At 38.2% G+C, this 19,084-nt stretch overlaps 1 protein-coding gene across 1 annotated transcript in view; it reads left to right on the forward strand.

Annotated features, from left to right (window-relative positions):
* Nucleotides 1-2,324: 2,324 nt before the first annotated feature.
* Nucleotides 2,325-19,084, forward strand: part of LOC122735628 (desmoplakin) — a 53,522-nt gene continuing 36,762 nt past the window's right edge. The window contains 2 exon segments of the mRNA XM_043977332.1: nt 2,325-3,100; nt 18,576-18,681. Of these exon segments, the coding sequence (XP_043833267.1) occupies nt 2,880-3,100; nt 18,576-18,681 (327 nt within the window). The 5' untranslated portion in view covers nt 2,325-2,879.

The following is a 19,084-nucleotide window of genomic DNA, read 5'->3' on the forward strand; positions in this document are numbered from 1 at the left end:
GCTTCACCCACTGCGCCACCTAGCTGCCCCCGGTGTCTATTCTTTTTTGAAAACTTCCTTCTAAGCCTTGTCTTAAGAATCAGGAAGCAGTAGGTGAAAGATGCAGAGACAAATTTAGGTTTGAATCATATAAAGAAAAGCTTTCTAATAATTAGTGCTAACCAGAATTGGGATGAGGTGCTTCAGGAGGCAGTGGTCTACAAATGGTCTAGAATATCACTTTTTGTTGTTGTTGTTGTTGTCATTCAGCTGTTTCCATTGTGTCTAACTCTTCATGACCCCATTTGGGGTTTACTTGGCAAAGATACTGAAATGGTTTGCCATTTCCTTTTTCCAGCTTATTTTGCAGATGAACAAATGGAAACAAACAGGGTTAAGTGAATTGCCCACAGTCACACAGCTACTTCTCGTCTGAGGTCAGATTTGAACTTCAGGATGATATGTCTTCCTGACTCCAGTCAGGGCACTCTATCCACTTCAAAACCTAGATGCCCATATCACTAGAGATCTACAAATGAAGGAAAGCTAATCACTTGTTAGGGATGCTATAGAAGGAATTGTTGTTCAGGTTTGGGTTGGATTAATCAACTCTCAAGATTCATTCCAGTTCTGAGAGCTTGTGATCCTGTATTTACCAACTCTAGACTTTTGGTTTTTAGGATACATCCAGCGAAGGGTTGACTTGAACATGCAGAGTCTATCACTGATACAGATGTTCAAGTAGCATTTTAATAGCTTCACTACTGCATATAAATCTTCTGAGGTTTATTGGAGGAAAGGGACTGGAACTGTATTTTTTTTTTTTAATTCAAGGAAGCCCACAAAGGGTCATTACCAAAAGGAGAAATAACAAATACCTACCATTGCTATTTTCTTCTTAGAATCTAGATACTGTTACTTGAGAGAGAGAGAACATTATGATAGGAATCATTAAATCTAGGATTTATTCCAACAAGCTTAGGATGTTGTCCAACATACTAAATATAATGAAACTACAAAATCAGGAGTTGCATGTAGTTTGGACTGTCAGACTACTCTCTATGCAAGAAAAGGAGGCAGCCCTGAATAAAGTGAGGATTACTAGCCTGGGCTCCACTGTCACCAACTAGCAGAACGGCCTTGGGCAAGTCGTTTAATTTCTTTGGGCTTCGATTTCTTACTCTGTAAATATGAGATCAGATTAACATCACTAAGATCACAGAACTAAAAATGGAAGGAATTTTACATCATTTAGCCCAACACTTTCAAAGTAGCAGAGAAAGAAACAGATACTTTCTTACTATAAAATTGTATGAATCTAACACTACTGGCTAGTCGAAGGGAATACTTCTGCAGATCACTGTGGTCACACACCATTAATAAGAAGTGGGCTTGGAAATAGATAAAAGTATCATATGCTTTTTCGAAACTTGAAGAGGGTTTAAAAAAATTCCTATCTAAAATCGAGGCTTTTTACTATTCCCCAAATTAAGAGCACTAGCTCCCTCTTGAAATTAACATTTTATGTACTTTGTGTTTACTTGTCTACCTTATATACATCCAATAGCATGTAAGTTCCTGGAGGGCAGAGGCAGCTTTCGGTTTTTGTCTTTCTGTTCCCAGCTTCCAGCTCCGTAACTAGCACATAAGTGGTTAGGAAATGTAGAATTAAATCAACATCGTTTATGCTCAATAAATATCTTTCTTGAAGGATAAAAAAACCCCAACGAACTGCAGTGTTCTTATTCAATAAGTGCACCTTCTTGAAGGAAAAACGTGTCTTCCCAAAAAGTTATTATTGCCAAAACGGATTGACTTCTCCAGGGATTGGTGTCTGTCTTTATAAAACAATCAAGGAAAAATAGACACATTAAGGCAGCTACCAGGATAATTCGAACAGAAAATTCTCTTTATCCCCTCCCCTCCCAATTTTATAAACACTTCTTGAATTGGAATCCTCCCGTTTCGGAGAGCCCTGGGTAAACCTCCGAAGCCGAGATATTCCCCTTACTGTGTTGCACGGAGAACAAATGCCCCAGAAGACACGCGCTGTCTCCTCTAACACCCCCACACCCCAACATCACTCCAACCCCAGCCCCACAGACAGCATTCTAGAGTTGGGATTCTCAGTTTTAGCAGTAGCTCCAAGAATCGCCAGCTCAAAGGGCGGAGCTACTTGGGCGGGGCTCAGGTGCTGAGAGGAACGGAAGGAGCGAAGCCAGGCCAGGCTTGCAGGCTGGGCGGGCCTGGGAGAAACGGTGGGAAGGGACCTGGGCAGCCTGCGCGTCAGTGAGACCGCCGGGAGCAGGGGGAGGGGCCAGGAGAAGACTGGGCCTGAGTTCTGGGCTTCGTAGGTGGGGGAGGTGAGGCTCGGCTGCTCCACCACGCCTGGGTGTGTTCATTTAAAAAAAAAAAGATCGAGGTAGAAGAAAAAGAAAGCAGGCAGGTGTGGCTTCGCCTTTCCTGTGCCAGCGGGGAGGAGACTAGCCCTCCACCACCGACCAACACCAACACCCAGCGCGTACCCAGCTTCTCTGCTCCAGCACCCACCCGAGAGCAACAACGTTTCCTCCTCTCTGGAAGGCAGCCCTCGTCACCACTACCGCTGGGCGCTGCACCTTTTCCAAGCTCTACCCCAACCCCGGCCCGCCCCCCGGTGGGGTTTTCTCCTTGGCCCCGTTTTGCTCTCCTTCCCCACTTGGACCCTCCCGCAGTGTACCCTACACTGCCCTCGGAGCGGCGGCGAAGAGAGAAAACTAGAATCAAAAAGCCGCTGTCCGCTCCTGCAGGGGTCTTGGGGAACTTTTTTTTTAATTGCTAAGCTCCTTTGGTTTCCTTCTCGGCCGCACAACTTTCGCTTATGCCTCAGTCTTAAAACGCTCTATTGATTGTTGGCCAAGATGAGTTGCAACGGAGGATCCCATCCGCGGATCAACACCCTGGGCCGAATGACCCGCGCTGAGTCCGGCCCGGACCTACGCTGTGAGATGACCTACGGGGGAGGCGGCTTCGGAGGTGGTGGTGGCGGCGGTGGCGGAGGCGGAGGTGGTGGGGGATCCAACAACAAGATGTATTACGTGCGGAGGTGTACGATGAACGACCAGAACTCCGACGGCTATTGGTGGGTACGGGCCAGGGCGCACTGTGGCCCTTCCCGGCACCCGGTGGGGGCCAGGAAGGAGTGCTACTATGAGTTTAGACAACCTGTTCCAAGAGCGGACAGGGCATTTCCCCCTTTCCCAGCCAGAGAACAGGTTACCCAGGGGGCAAATGGCATTATTCTTCGAAAGATCTTTGATTTTCATTCTCTACTGTACTCTCTCCGAAGACAGAAATCTCGAGCCTTTCCGTATCTTGAGACGGATTTAAATACCCAAATTAAAAAATCAGCTTCCGGCGGGATACAATTTAGAACTCAAAGCTATGAATAAAAATGTTTATTATTTTTAAAAAGCTGTGAAAAAAAATCAGCTCCCCCCCCATACTTAAAAAAAAGGAAAGGAAATTAAGGGAATACCGAAAAAAGTAAAGCAGGAGTCACTTTTCCTGTAGGAAGCCAGCAGAAACTGATGGGAATAGTGTGGGAGGCGAATGTTCACCTACAAACTTAGAGAGGAGACTGGTTTGGTTGGGACTCCTCCACCTTTGCTCAGTGTGGGTGTTTAAAATGAAGAGATCGGCTCCTTCCTTTTCTACCCGCATTTGGGGCGCGATCTGGGAATCTGTTTTTTATTGTGGTTTAGTGGAGGAAGCTGGGGGAGGGGAGAGAGGAACTGCTGTCATTCATCCAATCCGTCCCCCTACTAAACTACTTTCTGTCGGGTGGGGGGGGGCGGCGGGGGAGGGACTTGGTGGGAAAGATGTGGTTTTGCCTCTGGGTTTCGTTTGGACACGAGCTCGTCTTTTTTATTTTTGTCATTGTTTCCCTAGTACCTAGCATGAAGCCTGGCACTTAGTAGGAGCTTTTAAAATGGTTGTTGATAGGTTGCTTTGTTAGGGGAGCAAGGTATTGATGTTAAAACAAAATTACACCCTATTGCCCTAAAATAAGCATAAATTTAAAAAATTACAAAAGGAAAAAGATTTCCTGGTCCCTCACCCCACCACCCCTCCAGCTCTGATGTTTGGATTTGGAGAACGAGAACTGGTGCCTAATCAGCTATGTGCCTTGGTCCCAGTATAGCTCAAAATTAGTTTTGTTAGTCACTCGGAAAGCCCATCGAAGCCCCTTGAGGGCTTTAGGCTGGAAAGCCACCCCTGCTTTCCTGAAGAGCCAGTATAGGGACCTAGATACTGAGCGAGTCTCCTCCTTGCCTTATCTGTGGGGAATCCCAGTGTGTCATTCCCATTCTCTCCCTCACCCCCAGCCCCGGGGCTTGTCCAAACATCCTCTCCCAACCCCCAAAATGGTTCAGTCGTTGCTCTCATCCCTTCCCCTGCCAGAAGAAGAAACCGAACCCATTCATGGGTTCGGAGGCATGCACCAGGGACTTTAAGGAAAATTAGGAAATCCCGGTCACCTGCGCCTCTCACTCCCTGGCCTAAGTGTCCAGATGCTGCAGAGCTCAGCTCTTGCAGGCAAGTTGCCGGGTGTTTATTGACAATCGATGACCCAGCCGCCCGGGGAAGGCGGTGACTTTGCCGTACCGATGAACCATAAGGAAAGGGGGAAATGCTTTAAATTAGCGAACAGGGGTGCCTTTTGTTTGGTGCCATTGACCCTGTATCCTCAAAAGAAGGTTTCCATTGCAGCAGGGGCTCCCCAGCAAGTGTGGACAGAGTTCTTGAGAGATGGTTGTAAAAGACGATGGATGGGCCCCCGGCCCTTCCCACCCACCTCCACCGCTGTTGTTAACTCCAGGAATGGCGTCTGTTGACTCTGAGGGAGCCACTTCCAGACTTGGATAGCCACGAACAAGTCGGATTGTAATTGGGGAAAGAGCTCAGATAATGTGTTTTTTCGAGATCGGGTTTCTCATATGGTTCTTTGAGTGCCGAGCTGATTGTTTATATTCAGTATTCTGTAGCTTCAACCATTTCCTTCCCCCTTCTGGGTGCTTTGCTCCTTGTAGTTAGCACTGTGGCCTTAGGCTGGGGTGGAGCTGAACCAACCTGAAAACACGTTTAACAGTTTAGGTTTGAAAGTAGTTTTTAAATTGTCTGGAATTATTGAAACTCAATCTACTTTCCACTTGGGTCTAATTTCTTTTAAAGTAACTTGCTTGTTCTAAGTATTTTTGTGATTGGCCAAAGACTGTCGTCAATCATCTTAAAACTACTCTTGTCTAAATAAAATGAACTGGGTTTTTTTTTTTTTTTTTCAAAGAAAAAGAAGCCAAGCAGCAGAGGAATGGGGCTGGGATTTTCCTATAGACATTTTTATGTTGATTATTGAGGGGTTTTTTGGGTTTTGTTTTTAGAACTTTGCCAACTTTAAAAGTCTCTCTCTTCCCTCCTCTCCCTTATTTTGTCCTTTATGTTAACTATATTCTAGGTGCAAATTCTTTTTCTTTATCCATGAATTTGCACTCAGAATTTATAGAGAGGTTACTTGAAAGTCTTTCAACATAGCAGGGTTATTTAATATTTAGCAAAGTTTTATTTTTGGAAAGACAGTGAACATTTTAATTTGCTCCTCTAGATCTCAAGTCTAGAAAATGCTTCTTTAAAAAAAAAAATCAGGGGCAGCTAGGTGGCGCAGTGGATAGAGCACCGGCCCTGGATTCAGGAGGACCTGAGTTCGAATTCGACCTCAGACACTTTACACACTTACTAGCTGTGTGACCCTGGGCAAGTCACTTAGCCCCAATTGCCTCACCAAAAAAAAAAAATCAGCCATGTTAAATACAGTATTTTATCTTAGCTGATTAAAAATATTATTAAAAAGTGTTATTTTTATTTATGTTGTAAAATTCCCAATAATGATTGATAACCATTAGTTACTGAAAAATCGTTCTGGGAGATAACTCATTTTTTAAATGCCTGACAATTTTATTCTGTTTTTTCCAACCTAACTCCTACTTGGTAAATTCCTTTAATGACAGCAAGATTTACATATTCTCTTGGTGTAGCAAACAGACTTAATATAAACAAATAAGATCATTTTCATTCGACTTTGTTATTTTACCCATTGGCGTTGATTTTTCTTTAAAAAAAACCGATACCTGTAATATGTAGCTTGGTGACATCACTTGGCTCAATGTGCACACAATCACAGGCTTTATTTGACATGTATTAGCATGCTCTCATTCTTTTAGACCATGTAATATCATTTTCTTAGACTTGTTCTAACCTGTATTTATGAGAGTGCATTGGTGATGGGATTATTTAGAGGTGGGCAAGTGGAGGATGGAAAACAATAACAGATAATAACAAAAGCAATAATAATGATAATTTTTACTTTTTATGTATAAAAATTATGTTAATGACCTACTTTCATAAAAGTGAATCTAGAGATTCATTTTTTTCTAGCAGTGGCAATGGATTGGTGCAGATTGAGCCACACATCTGTAAACAATGGCTTGCAAATTTGGGAAAGCTCACTAAGGGAGAAGATGTCTGTTGGTCTAAAGAGTCCATGGGAAAAATGTAAAACTAATTCATACAAATGGAGTGGACCATCTGACCTTAGTACCATCAGCACTATATTTCTCAGGCAGTATCAATATCAGGCTTAGAAAATCCTTTTTTTTTTTTTTAAATTTTGTTTTGTGGGGCAATGGGGGTTAAGTGACTTGCCCAAGGTCACACAGCCAGTAAGTGTCAAGTGTCTGAGGCTGGATTTGAACTCAGGTCCTCCTGAATCCAGGGCCAGTGCTTTATTCACTGCACCATCTAGCTGCCCCCAGAAAATCCTTTTTTTCCTTCATTTGGTTTCTAATATCTATAAGATTTTAAGAGCATTCTTTTTTTTTAATGGCAGCATATATAAGTAACAAATCCTTCCCCATCTTTAGGTTAAGTGGAGGCTGTGTGAGTTGCATGTAACTGTTTCTCTGCACTGTGGTTTGACAATGAACTGCTGTAGTGCTCAGTAAATGTTTATTTACCCAAAATTGGACTACTTCTAGAAAATTCAACTTTGAATTCCATTTACATTTTGTTGTTTGAATATTTTCTTCCATTAAAACAGAATTAACTTTTTTCATTAAAAGAAATCACAACTATACGTAATGCAATGCACTTTTATCATAAAAAAACCAAATTTGTAAAGTGAATATCATCCAGGCTAGAAAAAAAGCCCAATCACACACTTACATCCCTCCTTGACAACAAGATGGATTTGCCCAAAGATTAAAAATAGAACAATTGAGACATGTATAGTGTTAATAATTGTTTTGCCCTATGTAGCTCTCTGATATTTCTTGGTTTCAAAATCCTAAGGTATGTAATCTCTGCTGAATCTTTCCTTTTAATGTTAAAAAAGATAATTTTCTCTTTCTTAGCATGCTATTATCTTGGTGTATGTATATATGTGTATTTGTGTGTGTGTATGTATATAAATTTAGGCTTATTTATGAGGTCTATAAGCATAGACTCTTAGAACCAAAAGGGGTGATATAGATCATCCAGGTCCAACCTTCTAATTAAAAAAAAAATTAAATAAGAAATTGAAGTCCAGAATGGTTGTGATTTACTAAAGTTTAATCACCTAGCTAGTCAGAGCTAGCTGAATCATAAGATAATAGATGCTAGAGCTAGAAGGTACCTCAGAGGTCATTTAGTCCAACTCTCATTCTTTTAACTAGGGAAACACAGGTTTAAGAAGGAGTTTAAGTGATCTATTTGCCTAATGTTACTCAGGTAGTGACAGAACAAGGATTCAAACTCAGGTCCCATAACTCCAGATGAGTCACTCTTGGATCACCCTTTCTAGCTTAGTGCTAACTTTTCTTCAGATGTTCAGATAGGCAGTCTCTTAATTGCATAATTAGATGGTATAAGTGAAATTGTAAAACCATAAACAGGAGAAACTGAAGAGTTTTAGTGCTCTAACTCTTGAACTACAAATACATAAGCATTGCAATTTCATCTCTGTGTGTTCTCCCTCCACTGATGCAGAGAGAAACCCCTCTGTGTTTTCCTAGACGGTTTAATGACTTGCTGTGGTCAAAACTGGGTCCCAACCCTTTCATAATGAGCATGTACCAATTAGTTGATTACTAAGCTGAAGCTCAAAATATACTTTCAAAAATCAGACTACTTGTTGGATTGGTTTTTTGTCGTTGTTTTGAAAATAATGTGTTACCTAACATTAATTTTAGCTTCTGTTTTACTTGTTGTCTTCCTCTGGCTACATCCTTATTAAATATTTGATTTTCTAAAATTCTATTCTATTCCTTCAGTTTTCTTCTGCAACCTTCATTTCTCTAGCCCACTTGACAGAAATGCAATTTGTGTTTAAAGTGGTTTTACACAAACAGACAAAATGATGGGCTAATTCTAGCTAATGACTTCCACGTTGGCTTTCCCCTCAGCATGGACATAATCTAATTGTTACTCAGATTATTTAAATGTCCTGGGAAGAAAAGAAGAAAAAAAAAAGGTTGCTGATGCCTCAATGCCAAAATGCTGAGTTTTCAGGGTGGGGTTAAGGAAGAACTGGGTGTGACTTTGGGATTCCACCTCCCAAAAGTGGTAAACCAACCAGTATTTCCAGACTAGGAGGTTCTAGAAGTACTGTCTTCAAGAGTATGAGGTTTGGTTCTAAGCTAGCCACTGCTGGATAGGAAAATACCACCCATCCTTCCCATTTCTCCTTTTCTTCCAACAATAACTGGAGAGAGGGCTCAAAAGCAGCAGAATTATAGTTAAACTGTAAACTACCAGTGTTAACTCTCAGTAGATCCTTTCTTAAGCATTTTGCAAAATATTTCTATTTAAACTATTAAAAACTAGAGGTCAAGTCTTGTTAACAACAAGCATCTCACTAAAACAAACATTCCCAAGGTTCAGGCAGTTAATCACTTATTTCTTGGGATATTCAGTAAAATATCAATAGTTATCTTGTCATAACTTTAGGTCTTAATGACCTGGAGAGGTGACTCTAGCTCTTTATAATCTGACTCTAGCTCTACTTTCCAGGCTTATTGCTCATTATTCTCCTTTGTATAGTATGGGTTCTAGCCAAACTGATATGCCTGTTCCTGCCAAGACATGACGTTTCAGCTTTCATCTTTGTAAAGCTGTTCCCAAATTGGTGGAATGCACACCTTTCTCCTAACTCATAGAAACCCTTCTTCCTTCAACTCACATGCCATCTCCTGAAGCCTATCCTGATTCCTCCAATTGCTTGTGCCCCCTGAAATTATTTTGTATTTTATTTTTTATTCATGTTTCTTCCCAACTATACTATAAGCTTCTTGAAACAGATTGAAAGACTTGCTAAAGTTATATTTTAAGTTGTTGAGCATCAGATCCTTTCTTTTTTCCCCCCCCAATTAATAAGTATTAATTTTCTCTCTCTTTCAAATCCCCACACCCCCAGGAGAAAAAAAGAAAAACAAAACCTTTGTAATGAGCGCATAGTCAGGCAAAAAAAAAAATTCCCACATAGGCCACATCCAGAAATGTGTCTTATTCTGCATGTTTGATCCATCACCTCTCTGTCAGAAATTGAGTAGAATTCTCCATCACTAGTCCTCTGGAATCATGATTGGTTATTGTGTTGATAAGAGTTTTTAAATCCTACATAAGATCTTTCTAATAATTCATCTCGCATTTAGTACAGTGTCATACATGTACTCAGTAAATATTTGTTGGATGAATTAATGAATAGCATTTGAAAAAAGTCAGATTATATAGAAGTGTGTAGGAAGGACTACTGAAAATCTAAGTGTTTGAAAGCAACTTAAGTTTGTGCAGCAGAAGTAGTGATCAGAAATAGAAACCCCTATTTTAGTTGTGTTGGAGTTGACAGACTCTAGCAAATAATTATAGGTTACCCATAAAATAAAAGAAAGAAAACTCAATTTTCAGAGTTTTCTCATTTCTTGTTCTTGAAACCTTATCCAGACCCTGACACTTTCATTAAAGTTTCTGAGTAGATTTGGTGTCTTGTGAATATTCTTGAGAGACAGCTTAGCAAAGTCCATAGAAAGCTGGTCTCAGAGCTAGGAAGACCTGGGATCAAGTTTCAGTTCTGACATAATGACTATGTGATCCTGGGGAAGTCACTTTAACTTTTTTAGTTCGGGAGGCAGCTCTCTAATGGTATAAATTGCTGAGAAGATGCCTGCCTGAATTGGCATGGGGGGTTTCCTGCACCTCTGATATAACAGGCCTAGTTCCTATTCCTAGGCATTCTTAGAAACTCCTAAATGACAGGCATTTACTTGCCTTATAACCTCCCTAATGTTTTCATCTAGGATGGCTTTAAAATCCTATATTAGGATGAAACTAAGCAACAACAACAAGAACAAACCCGACCAAAGCTTCAGAAACTTGCCAAGTATAAGCATACCCTTGTCATGCTAATTATTGTGATCAATCTTTTCCTTCCCTTACCTGCTGCCCCTAAACCAAAAAGTTCCAAGCCATCACTAAATTGGGATTTATCCCTACTGGGGGGGGGGGGGGATACACTTTTGGAGCCTTTAATTTTTTAAAATGGTAGAACTTTAGAAAGAGAATCAGATGAGGAAGGTGCTTGTGAAAATTGCTTTCAGATTTACAATTCATTAAACAAATGTACTTTATTGGTTCTATTTTTCAAGGAAGTTTTTTCTGTGTTAGATCATTATCATGATTACTATTATCAACAAATATTGATCAAATGTTTCCGACCTTTGGGCACTGTGCTGAACACTCAAGATGTAAAGAGATATGAAACCAGGTTCCTGTATTCATAGGGTCTACAATATACTTTGAGGCATAAAACATACAGATAAAAGAGAAGTCACTGGAACAGGCCAGAGATGAGCATTATACCTACTTAGAGAAAAGATCCATTTTAAAATGCTTACCTACTATCTAAAATGCTATATGTTCTTCTTAAAAACAGTGATGTCTCAGTACCCCGGGTAGCTTTCTAAGACTTAAATAATAGCAGAATTGATGATCTGTAGTAATGGAGGGAATTTTCATATCAGGACCAAAGCAGTTTAGCTGATACTTTTCTGTAAACCTGTAGGATAGCAAACAAATGCTTGGATCAAGGATCAAGTGTCTGCTAGCCAGACGCTATGCTAGTCACTTTACCAATATTATCTTGTCTGGTCTTCGCAACAATAATAGGAGGTAGGTGCTATTATTATCCCAGTTTTGCAATTAAGGAAACTGAGACCAAGATAAGATGACTTGCCCAAGATCACAGCTATTAAATGGCCGAAGTAAAATTTGAATTCAGGTCTTTCTGATTTCCAGGTCATTGCTATATCCATTGTGCCATCTAATTGCCCTGTTAGCTTAGATAGGGCTAATTTTAAAAACCTTAATAAGTAGATATATTTTTTGGGGGTGGGGCAACAAGGGTTTAGTGACTTGCCTAGGGTCACACAGCTAGTGTCAAGTGTTTGATGCTGGATTTTAACTCAGGTCCTCCTGAATCCAGGGCCGATGCTTTATCCACTGTACCACCTAGCAGCCCTCATAAGTAGCTATTATTAAATGAAAAATTTTTTTAAAAATGGTTAATTTAAAAATAGGATTTAAAGCTACAAGGAACCTTGCACACACACCATCAAGTCCAACTTCCCCACTTTACAGATGAGGAAACTGAGAGGTTAGGTTACTTGTACAACATCACAGGTAGCAAGTAGAAGTGTTGGGTTTTGGATGCCAAATCAGGAGTCTACTCTTTCCATTATACACTATTGCAGTTGCCAATATGTAAATCTTACTTTTTTCAAACACAAGATTGATGCATTTAAAGGGAGTAAAACCAAAAAGTAAAAACTTCTGAAGCAGTTAAAATTCACGTGCATGTTCATGTTATTCATTTTGGATTTGATTCCAGGTCAAGTTTTTCTTTTAGTAATTGGAAGAGGTACCAATCATGGAACCTTGTTTAAACAACTTTGCAATGAACTTTTTAATTTTAACACACATAGGCTGCTTGAAGTGTGTGAATTGCTTGCTTTTGTAAGACTGAGGAAAAAACAGAATTTAATTTTTAAAAGAACATTTTTTCCAGAGGGGAACTTCTTTAGGATAGCTACTTAATGTAATTTTGTTTTGTTTGTTTTTTTAATCAGAAATTAACATCCTCTGATTTTCCCTGCTCAAATTAATGAATTACTTTTCTTTTGATGTTAGGAAACATTATGGTTTAGAGATGGACTCAGAAGCTCTATGTCAAAATCCCAGTTTTGCTGTGATCCTATAATCTAGGTTGTCATTTCAAAGTGCAAGACAAAATAATGGATTTAAAAATTGTTTTTCCAACTGAACAGCTTGAAGATTTTATTTTATTATCTTTAAGGATCTTTCAATTCATGTTCATTTTTAAACATTGTACAAAATTTAGTTTTAACACCTTACATACGTGATAGAGAAACATTTTTTAAAAGTTTTCAGAAGGTATTAACACATCTGTGTGCTGGAAAGCTTTAGGCATTAATAAACCATCAAATAGAATTTTTTAGCATCCTCACAGAAGTAGCAGTACAGAATCTTTAAACATGGCTCTTAAGATTATCAGGTACACATTCCAATTGTATAGACTTTTGGAGTGGCCATTCTTTTGTACAGAGGAAAAATAAGCATGTATTTTTTAATAAAAGAGAAAGGGATTTTACATATTATTTAGTCTACCATCCTTTTTCTACAGATGGGGAGATTTGGGCCTAGAAAGGTCAAATAACTTCCTTATGGTCCGTCAGTAGTTTATTATAGACTGGGGACTCAAATGCAAGTGTCCTAACTCTACCACAGAGATTTTATATATATATATATATATGTGTGTGTGTGTGTGTATAATTTATTTATTATACATACATATATACATATATGTACATATATAATATTCTCTATGTATAGAATAGAGAGAAGATATTGATAAGATATAAGAATATTATTAATCTATATTAATCTACATTCTCTATCTATTCTCCTATCTATAGTGTGTCTATGTGGGTGCTAAAAATTTTTTTTTTTTTAAAGTGAGGCAATTGGGGTTAAGTGACTTGTCCAGGGTCACACAGCTAGTTAAGTATTAAGTATCTGAGGCCGGATTTGAACTCAGGTACTCCTGACTCCAGGGCTGGTGCTCTATCCACTGCACCATCTTGCTGCCCCTAGGGTGCTAAAAATTCTAATGCATGATGGCTTGTTGATTCTAAGAAACAATACATGTAAATGTGAAATACATAAAGGGTTAATTGCTTTCTCTAAGATATGAAGCTTTTGGTACCCTTTATCAAAATCCCTCTTTCTCATTCCTGATTTAATGTAATAGGCTCACAAGTTGTATGTCTGGTTCCCTTCCTGACTTTGTTGGTTTATGTTTCCTTTCTTGCATGCCATTCTTGGTATGCAACCCAAACTGGACTGGTGTCCTTCAGGACAAAGGCAGTTGCATCTTAATTTTTTCTATAGAGCCATTCCTGAAAAGGTAGATGTATTTGAAATTTTTGTAAATGTGATCATATCATTTTTGTGGGCTTAGCATTACATTTCCAGCAAGTCCTCTCATACACTTCAACTTTAGGTCTTCTAACAGTTTAGGTTGCATTTCCCTTCTCACTACTTCCACCTTCTACTCCTAATCCCTTAAACCAGATAGTTAATAATGTGCCCAAACTAAAGAAACACAAACACTTGAGCATGCTGAAGCAAGGTTAGAGTTACTCATTTATCATAGATCCATTTGTCAATCTTCTGAAACCTATGCATGAGTCCCTTCTGAGAATAATGTTTTTAAATGCATAAAATAAAATATTTAGGATTACAGAGGAAATCAGTTATTTTAAATACAGATCTATCTATCTATCTATCTATCTATCTATCTATCTATCTATCTATCTATCTATCTATCTATCTATCTATCTATCATCTATGAATGATATCACCTATTGAAAGTTCACAGACTCCAGGTTAAAAACTCCTGTTGTAGAAAACCTTTTTTCCAATTCTGAATGATCAGGTGCTAATATTGTTGTTATACAAATTTATGTGTTCATATGGGGGTAAGGGTGAGGCATGTTGTATTTGGAGTGGGGTAGGGAAGACATAGCTGTGTAGAGACATAAACAAGTCTTTTGCCACTATGGGCAATTTTTTAAAATATAGGAAGTGTTACAAAGTTTTTAAAAACAGACAGAGAATTGTTTTGTGCATAGTAGCTATGCAATTTATATTTAGGAGAAGGGAATAAGCATTTATATAGTGCCTACTATGTGCAAGGCACTGTGCTAAGCAATTTTTACAACATTATCTCATTGAGCTTCACTACAACCTTCATAGGTGGGTGCTATCGTTATCTCCATTTTATAATTGAGGAAACTGAGGCAAACGGGTTAAGTGTTTTGCCCAGGGTCATACAACTAGTCAATGTCTAAGGCAAAATTTGAAAATCAGGTCTTCTGTCTCCAGGGCTGGCACTCTTATCTACTGCACATCAACTGCCTTTATTCGATAACTGATTCTTTCCACTCTTCTTGTTCAGTTTATTGTTCTAACAATAAGCTTTCCATAGACTCTGCTAATCTGAGTTCCTGCCCCTCCTTTTTTTCTAGCAAAAGGGAATATTATCTAAATGCATGATCTTTTCATTGGTGCATACACACATCATTATTAGGCAGCTAGGTGGTTCCGTGGATAAAGCCCTGGGCATGGAGTCAGGAAGTCCCGAGTTCAAATATGACCTCATACACTTACTAGCTGTGTGATCCTGGACAAGTCACTTAACCTCTGTTTGCCTTAACCCACTGAAGAAGAAAATAGCAAACCACCCTGGTATCTTTGCCAAGAAAACCCCATGGACAGTATGACCCACCAGGTCATGAAGAGGTGGACACAGCTGAACAATAGTAACAACATACTTTTCAGGATTCTTTCTGAATACTTTAAATTAAGAATTGTCAGATATAAAATTTCCTTTCTAGGCATAAAGTTCAGTTTTGGGAATATAGATATAAAAGCTTGATAGAACTGTTTTTGTTTTCCTGTTTTTAAAAAATAAATCCTTGTTAGTTTCTGGTTGTAAATTAGTTGCTTAGAGAACAGCATAAACTTTTAGCTGACTATGGTACTTTGACAAAACTGATACAGTGCATTTAATATTTATGTCAAGTTTTATGAAGAGGGCTAGTCCACAGCAACAAAGTGAAAAAAAAAAAGATTGAACCAAGACTCTACTAATAAAGTAAAAGAAGACTTTCTTAAGCCCCCAACCCTTAGTTACCTGAAAGAATGTAGCAGCCAGTAGTACTGTAATTGTTTCAAGTCCCCTTCCCTGTCCTTAATGTATCTATAGAAGTCACATAATTAGAGATTTTTTTTTTCTCTTGGTAAAACAACTCAAAGAATGTTAGGACACAGGGATTTTAAAGGTTATTTGGTTCAATCCTTCTTTTTACAAATCGGAGGCTTATTCTTTTTCTATTTCATTTCCTTTTTCCTTTTTCCCCTCATGGAGGGAGGTGGGACTGTGATAGAGGATAGGGAAAGGGTAACAAAAGAAAAAAGAAAAGAAGGTCATTGAGACATCTCTAAAAAAATAGGGAACAGGAAAAAGGCTGGAAAGAAGTACAAACAGTATAGCTTCAAAGGCAACAAGTTGAATTTATCACATACATAAAAAGAAAAGCAAGCTGTTTTATACACACACATGTGTTTATATGTATATATATATACCTATACCTATACATACATACATACACACATACATACACACATACATACATACATACATACATACATACATACATACATACATACATACATATTAAGGGAATGGAATATATATACACACACATATATAACCTTTTTTTTTTGTTCTGTATTAATGGAAATGCCCATTTGGCGTTTCTTGTTTATAATATGATAAAAATTAAAAAGAAAAAAGACAACAGAGGTCCAGAGCAAAGCTGGTTGGAAACTATCCAAGGTTGTTAGTGGTGGAGCCATCATGAAAAGCCAGATCTCCTCTCCCCTAGTCCAATGCTTTGTCCACTTTCCTATCTGTGCAGCAAAAACTTTGAGATCTTGCATTCTGGTGAGGTGGTCCTCTCATATTTTTCTCAGAGGATTTCCTCAGTTGTAAAATATGGAAGGCCCCTTTTGTTTTCCAGTGTGATACAGTGGACAGGACTGTGGTCTGGACTTAGAGGATGAATAGAAACTTCTTGAGAAGAGGGGCTGTTTCCTTTTTTCTTTTCTTTTCTTTCTTTTTTTTTTTTTTTTGCTTTTATATCCTTAGTGTCTAGTCAGAGTCTGACACATAGCAGGTGCCTAATAAGTGCTTGTTGATTGATCAAAACTATCTTACTTGGATGAGTCATTTAGCCTTATCTATAAAATAAGGAATTATACCTCAGAGGTCCCTTTCAGCCATGATTGATTATACAATTAGAAATAGCACCTCTGGTATAATACATTTTAAAAAATAGTAAGGCAAAGAATTTAGAAATAGAAATTTCAAAAGGCACTCCTAGAAGATATTATTATTATTTCCTCCCCAGTTAGTAACTGATCAAGAAACATTTTCTAAACTTCTATTTTGTGCCAGGCATGGTACTAGGCATTAGAGATTCAGATATAAAAAAAGGAGACAATTCTTGGACTCAAGGGACTTCCATTCTATTAGGAAAGTAGCTAGACATTCTTTGGTATGTGAAATTACATAAATCCTTTTGTATTCCCACCACTCGAAGACAGGCTTCAACAGTTTTCTTTACCTCTAAGAACTAAAAAACATTTTTACATGAAAGGTCTATTTTATTTTAAAGAACAGAGAGCATTATGATTCAGACGTTAATTGGAATTTCATACAAGTTGAGACAGCAAGTGAAAACTTCTTAGCTGTGAGCAGTGATAAAAATTTTCCATTAGTTTATATAATGAAGAGTACAGGAGAATGACTGCATTGATACAAAAGAATAATCTAAAATCCAGTAGGAAAATAGAATGAATGTAACTGTTAGTTGTCTGTCATGGAACAATATGGCTGGTGTCTGTTCAGTCTTTTGTGGTTCTTCAGGGTTCTAAGGATAAGCATGGTGATTGTGAAAAAATTTTCAGAAACTATCAGAAATTTACTAGATGAAGTACATCTTTTGGACTAGTAATTAATTGGATTATAATGCAATAATGTTGGGTTTCAAATTATTTTTTTTAATAGCTTATGTTTTCCCAAGAAAATTGGGCCAAGCTGAAGAGTATATTCATTGTCTGCAGAGAGGGAAGATCTGTAGAAGAATGCTGAACTTGGAATTAGGAAGACTTGGATTCACATTTGACTTTAGTGTGTGACTGGGCAAGTCACCAGCACCTTCTGGTTTTCAGATAAAATAGGGATAGTAGTACCTTTCTCAGAGGGTTATTGTGAGGTTCAGATGAGATAATCTGTCAAATATTCTGCAAATTTTAAAGTGCTATAGGGATCTCATTTATTATTTTCCTTGTCTTTTCTCACACATGATACTAAACCAATGGGGGTTTTTGTTTGATTTTTACTAGTGGGCAATTGATTATGAGTTCGCTCTGAATTTGTCTGGTTCCCTCATTTAGAAGTACTGTTGTTTCTAGCTTGAGGATCCAATTATTATTAGCCTCTTGGAGAGGAAAGACTCCCAGTGAGAGGATAAAACCTGGTTATGGCAAAAAAAATGTCTTTTTTCTATATATTCCCTATATGATTTTTGTGGAAGGGTTGGAATTGGGGCTCTAGGAGGGGCTGAGTATAAAAGAGAATGCAGAGAAATAACCACTGTTCAGATAGTGTTAATTTATACACCACTAATAATACTGGATGTTACATCTTGATCTCTTGTTGTGTGTGCCTTGCATTCCTTTTACGTTAAACTGTAGTAGGTGCAGCTATTTCATTAGGTCTTTTAACAAATTTAAAGTAAAAACTCTGTATTAGCCTATAGTTTTAGCTATGCCATGGGACAAAGGGGCCTCTTGTTTATAGTGGTACATTTTACTAAAAGGTATAGTTTGTAGTATTGTTACCAAGTTATAGTATATTTGCTCCCCCAAAAGTGCCCAATTAGAAATATATGTATGCTTGGTGGGTGTTCCCTTAAAGAAAGATATTTTCCTAGGGTCAATCTGGAAGAAATTTTATAACTTTTTCTACATTAAGGACAAATTTAATTGGCCAGTGCTTTTCCTGTGACCTTCCCAATGTTTTTTTTATCATTATTTTTTACTTCTGCCATTGTTGAATGAAAGCACTTCCTCACTCATCAGCCAGATTTTTCTTCAGTTCCCCTTGTCCCTAAAGTCATCATGCTTATTTATCATAGCCTAATCTGTTCCTATAGTGAGATTTATGATGTTGAAGACTCAACACTATGATTCACCACAGGAAAAAGTGTTATCTAATCTGCATTGTGTGGGAATATGTATTACATAATTTATAATAATTTTGTTGCAATTTTTCTTTAATGCAACCATTCCTTTCTCCCCCTTTCTTATTGTTTCATCAGTCAAACTGGCGGCACAATGTGCAGGCACCAGAACCAGAACACAATCCAGGAGCTTCTGCAGAACTGTGCTGACTGCTTGATGCGGGCTGAGCTCATCGTTCAACCTGTGAGTTATCTTTATCTTTAGCAAAGCTATCAGAGGAACTTCTGTTACTTTTGCCCATTAGACACTACTTAACTCTGTCAGAGACTCCTTTTTCAGCAGATCTCTTTCAGATGACCTCATAATGGGAGCTGCCCTTTTATGGTACAGACTGGAGTGGAATTTGTATCTTCTTATTTAATTTTTCATGTTAACTGATTAAATTACTAGCTCTAATATATTGCCTGACAAATATTAGATCAGTCTCAGTTCACAGAATTTTGGAGCTGGAAAGGACTTTAATTTCAATATTCATTTAGTTTAGAGAATATTTTGATATCCTGGTTCATTAGTTTGATTTATTTATTTGAAAAATAATTCATTCTTATATTAATTCCCATTAATATATTCTCCTCAGTGGAAATAG

Source organism: Dromiciops gliroides, chromosome 1 (assembly GCF_019393635.1).
Source record: "Dromiciops gliroides isolate mDroGli1 chromosome 1, mDroGli1.pri, whole genome shotgun sequence".
In the NCBI taxonomy this organism is placed as follows: Eukaryota; Metazoa; Chordata; class Mammalia; order Microbiotheria; family Microbiotheriidae; genus Dromiciops; species Dromiciops gliroides.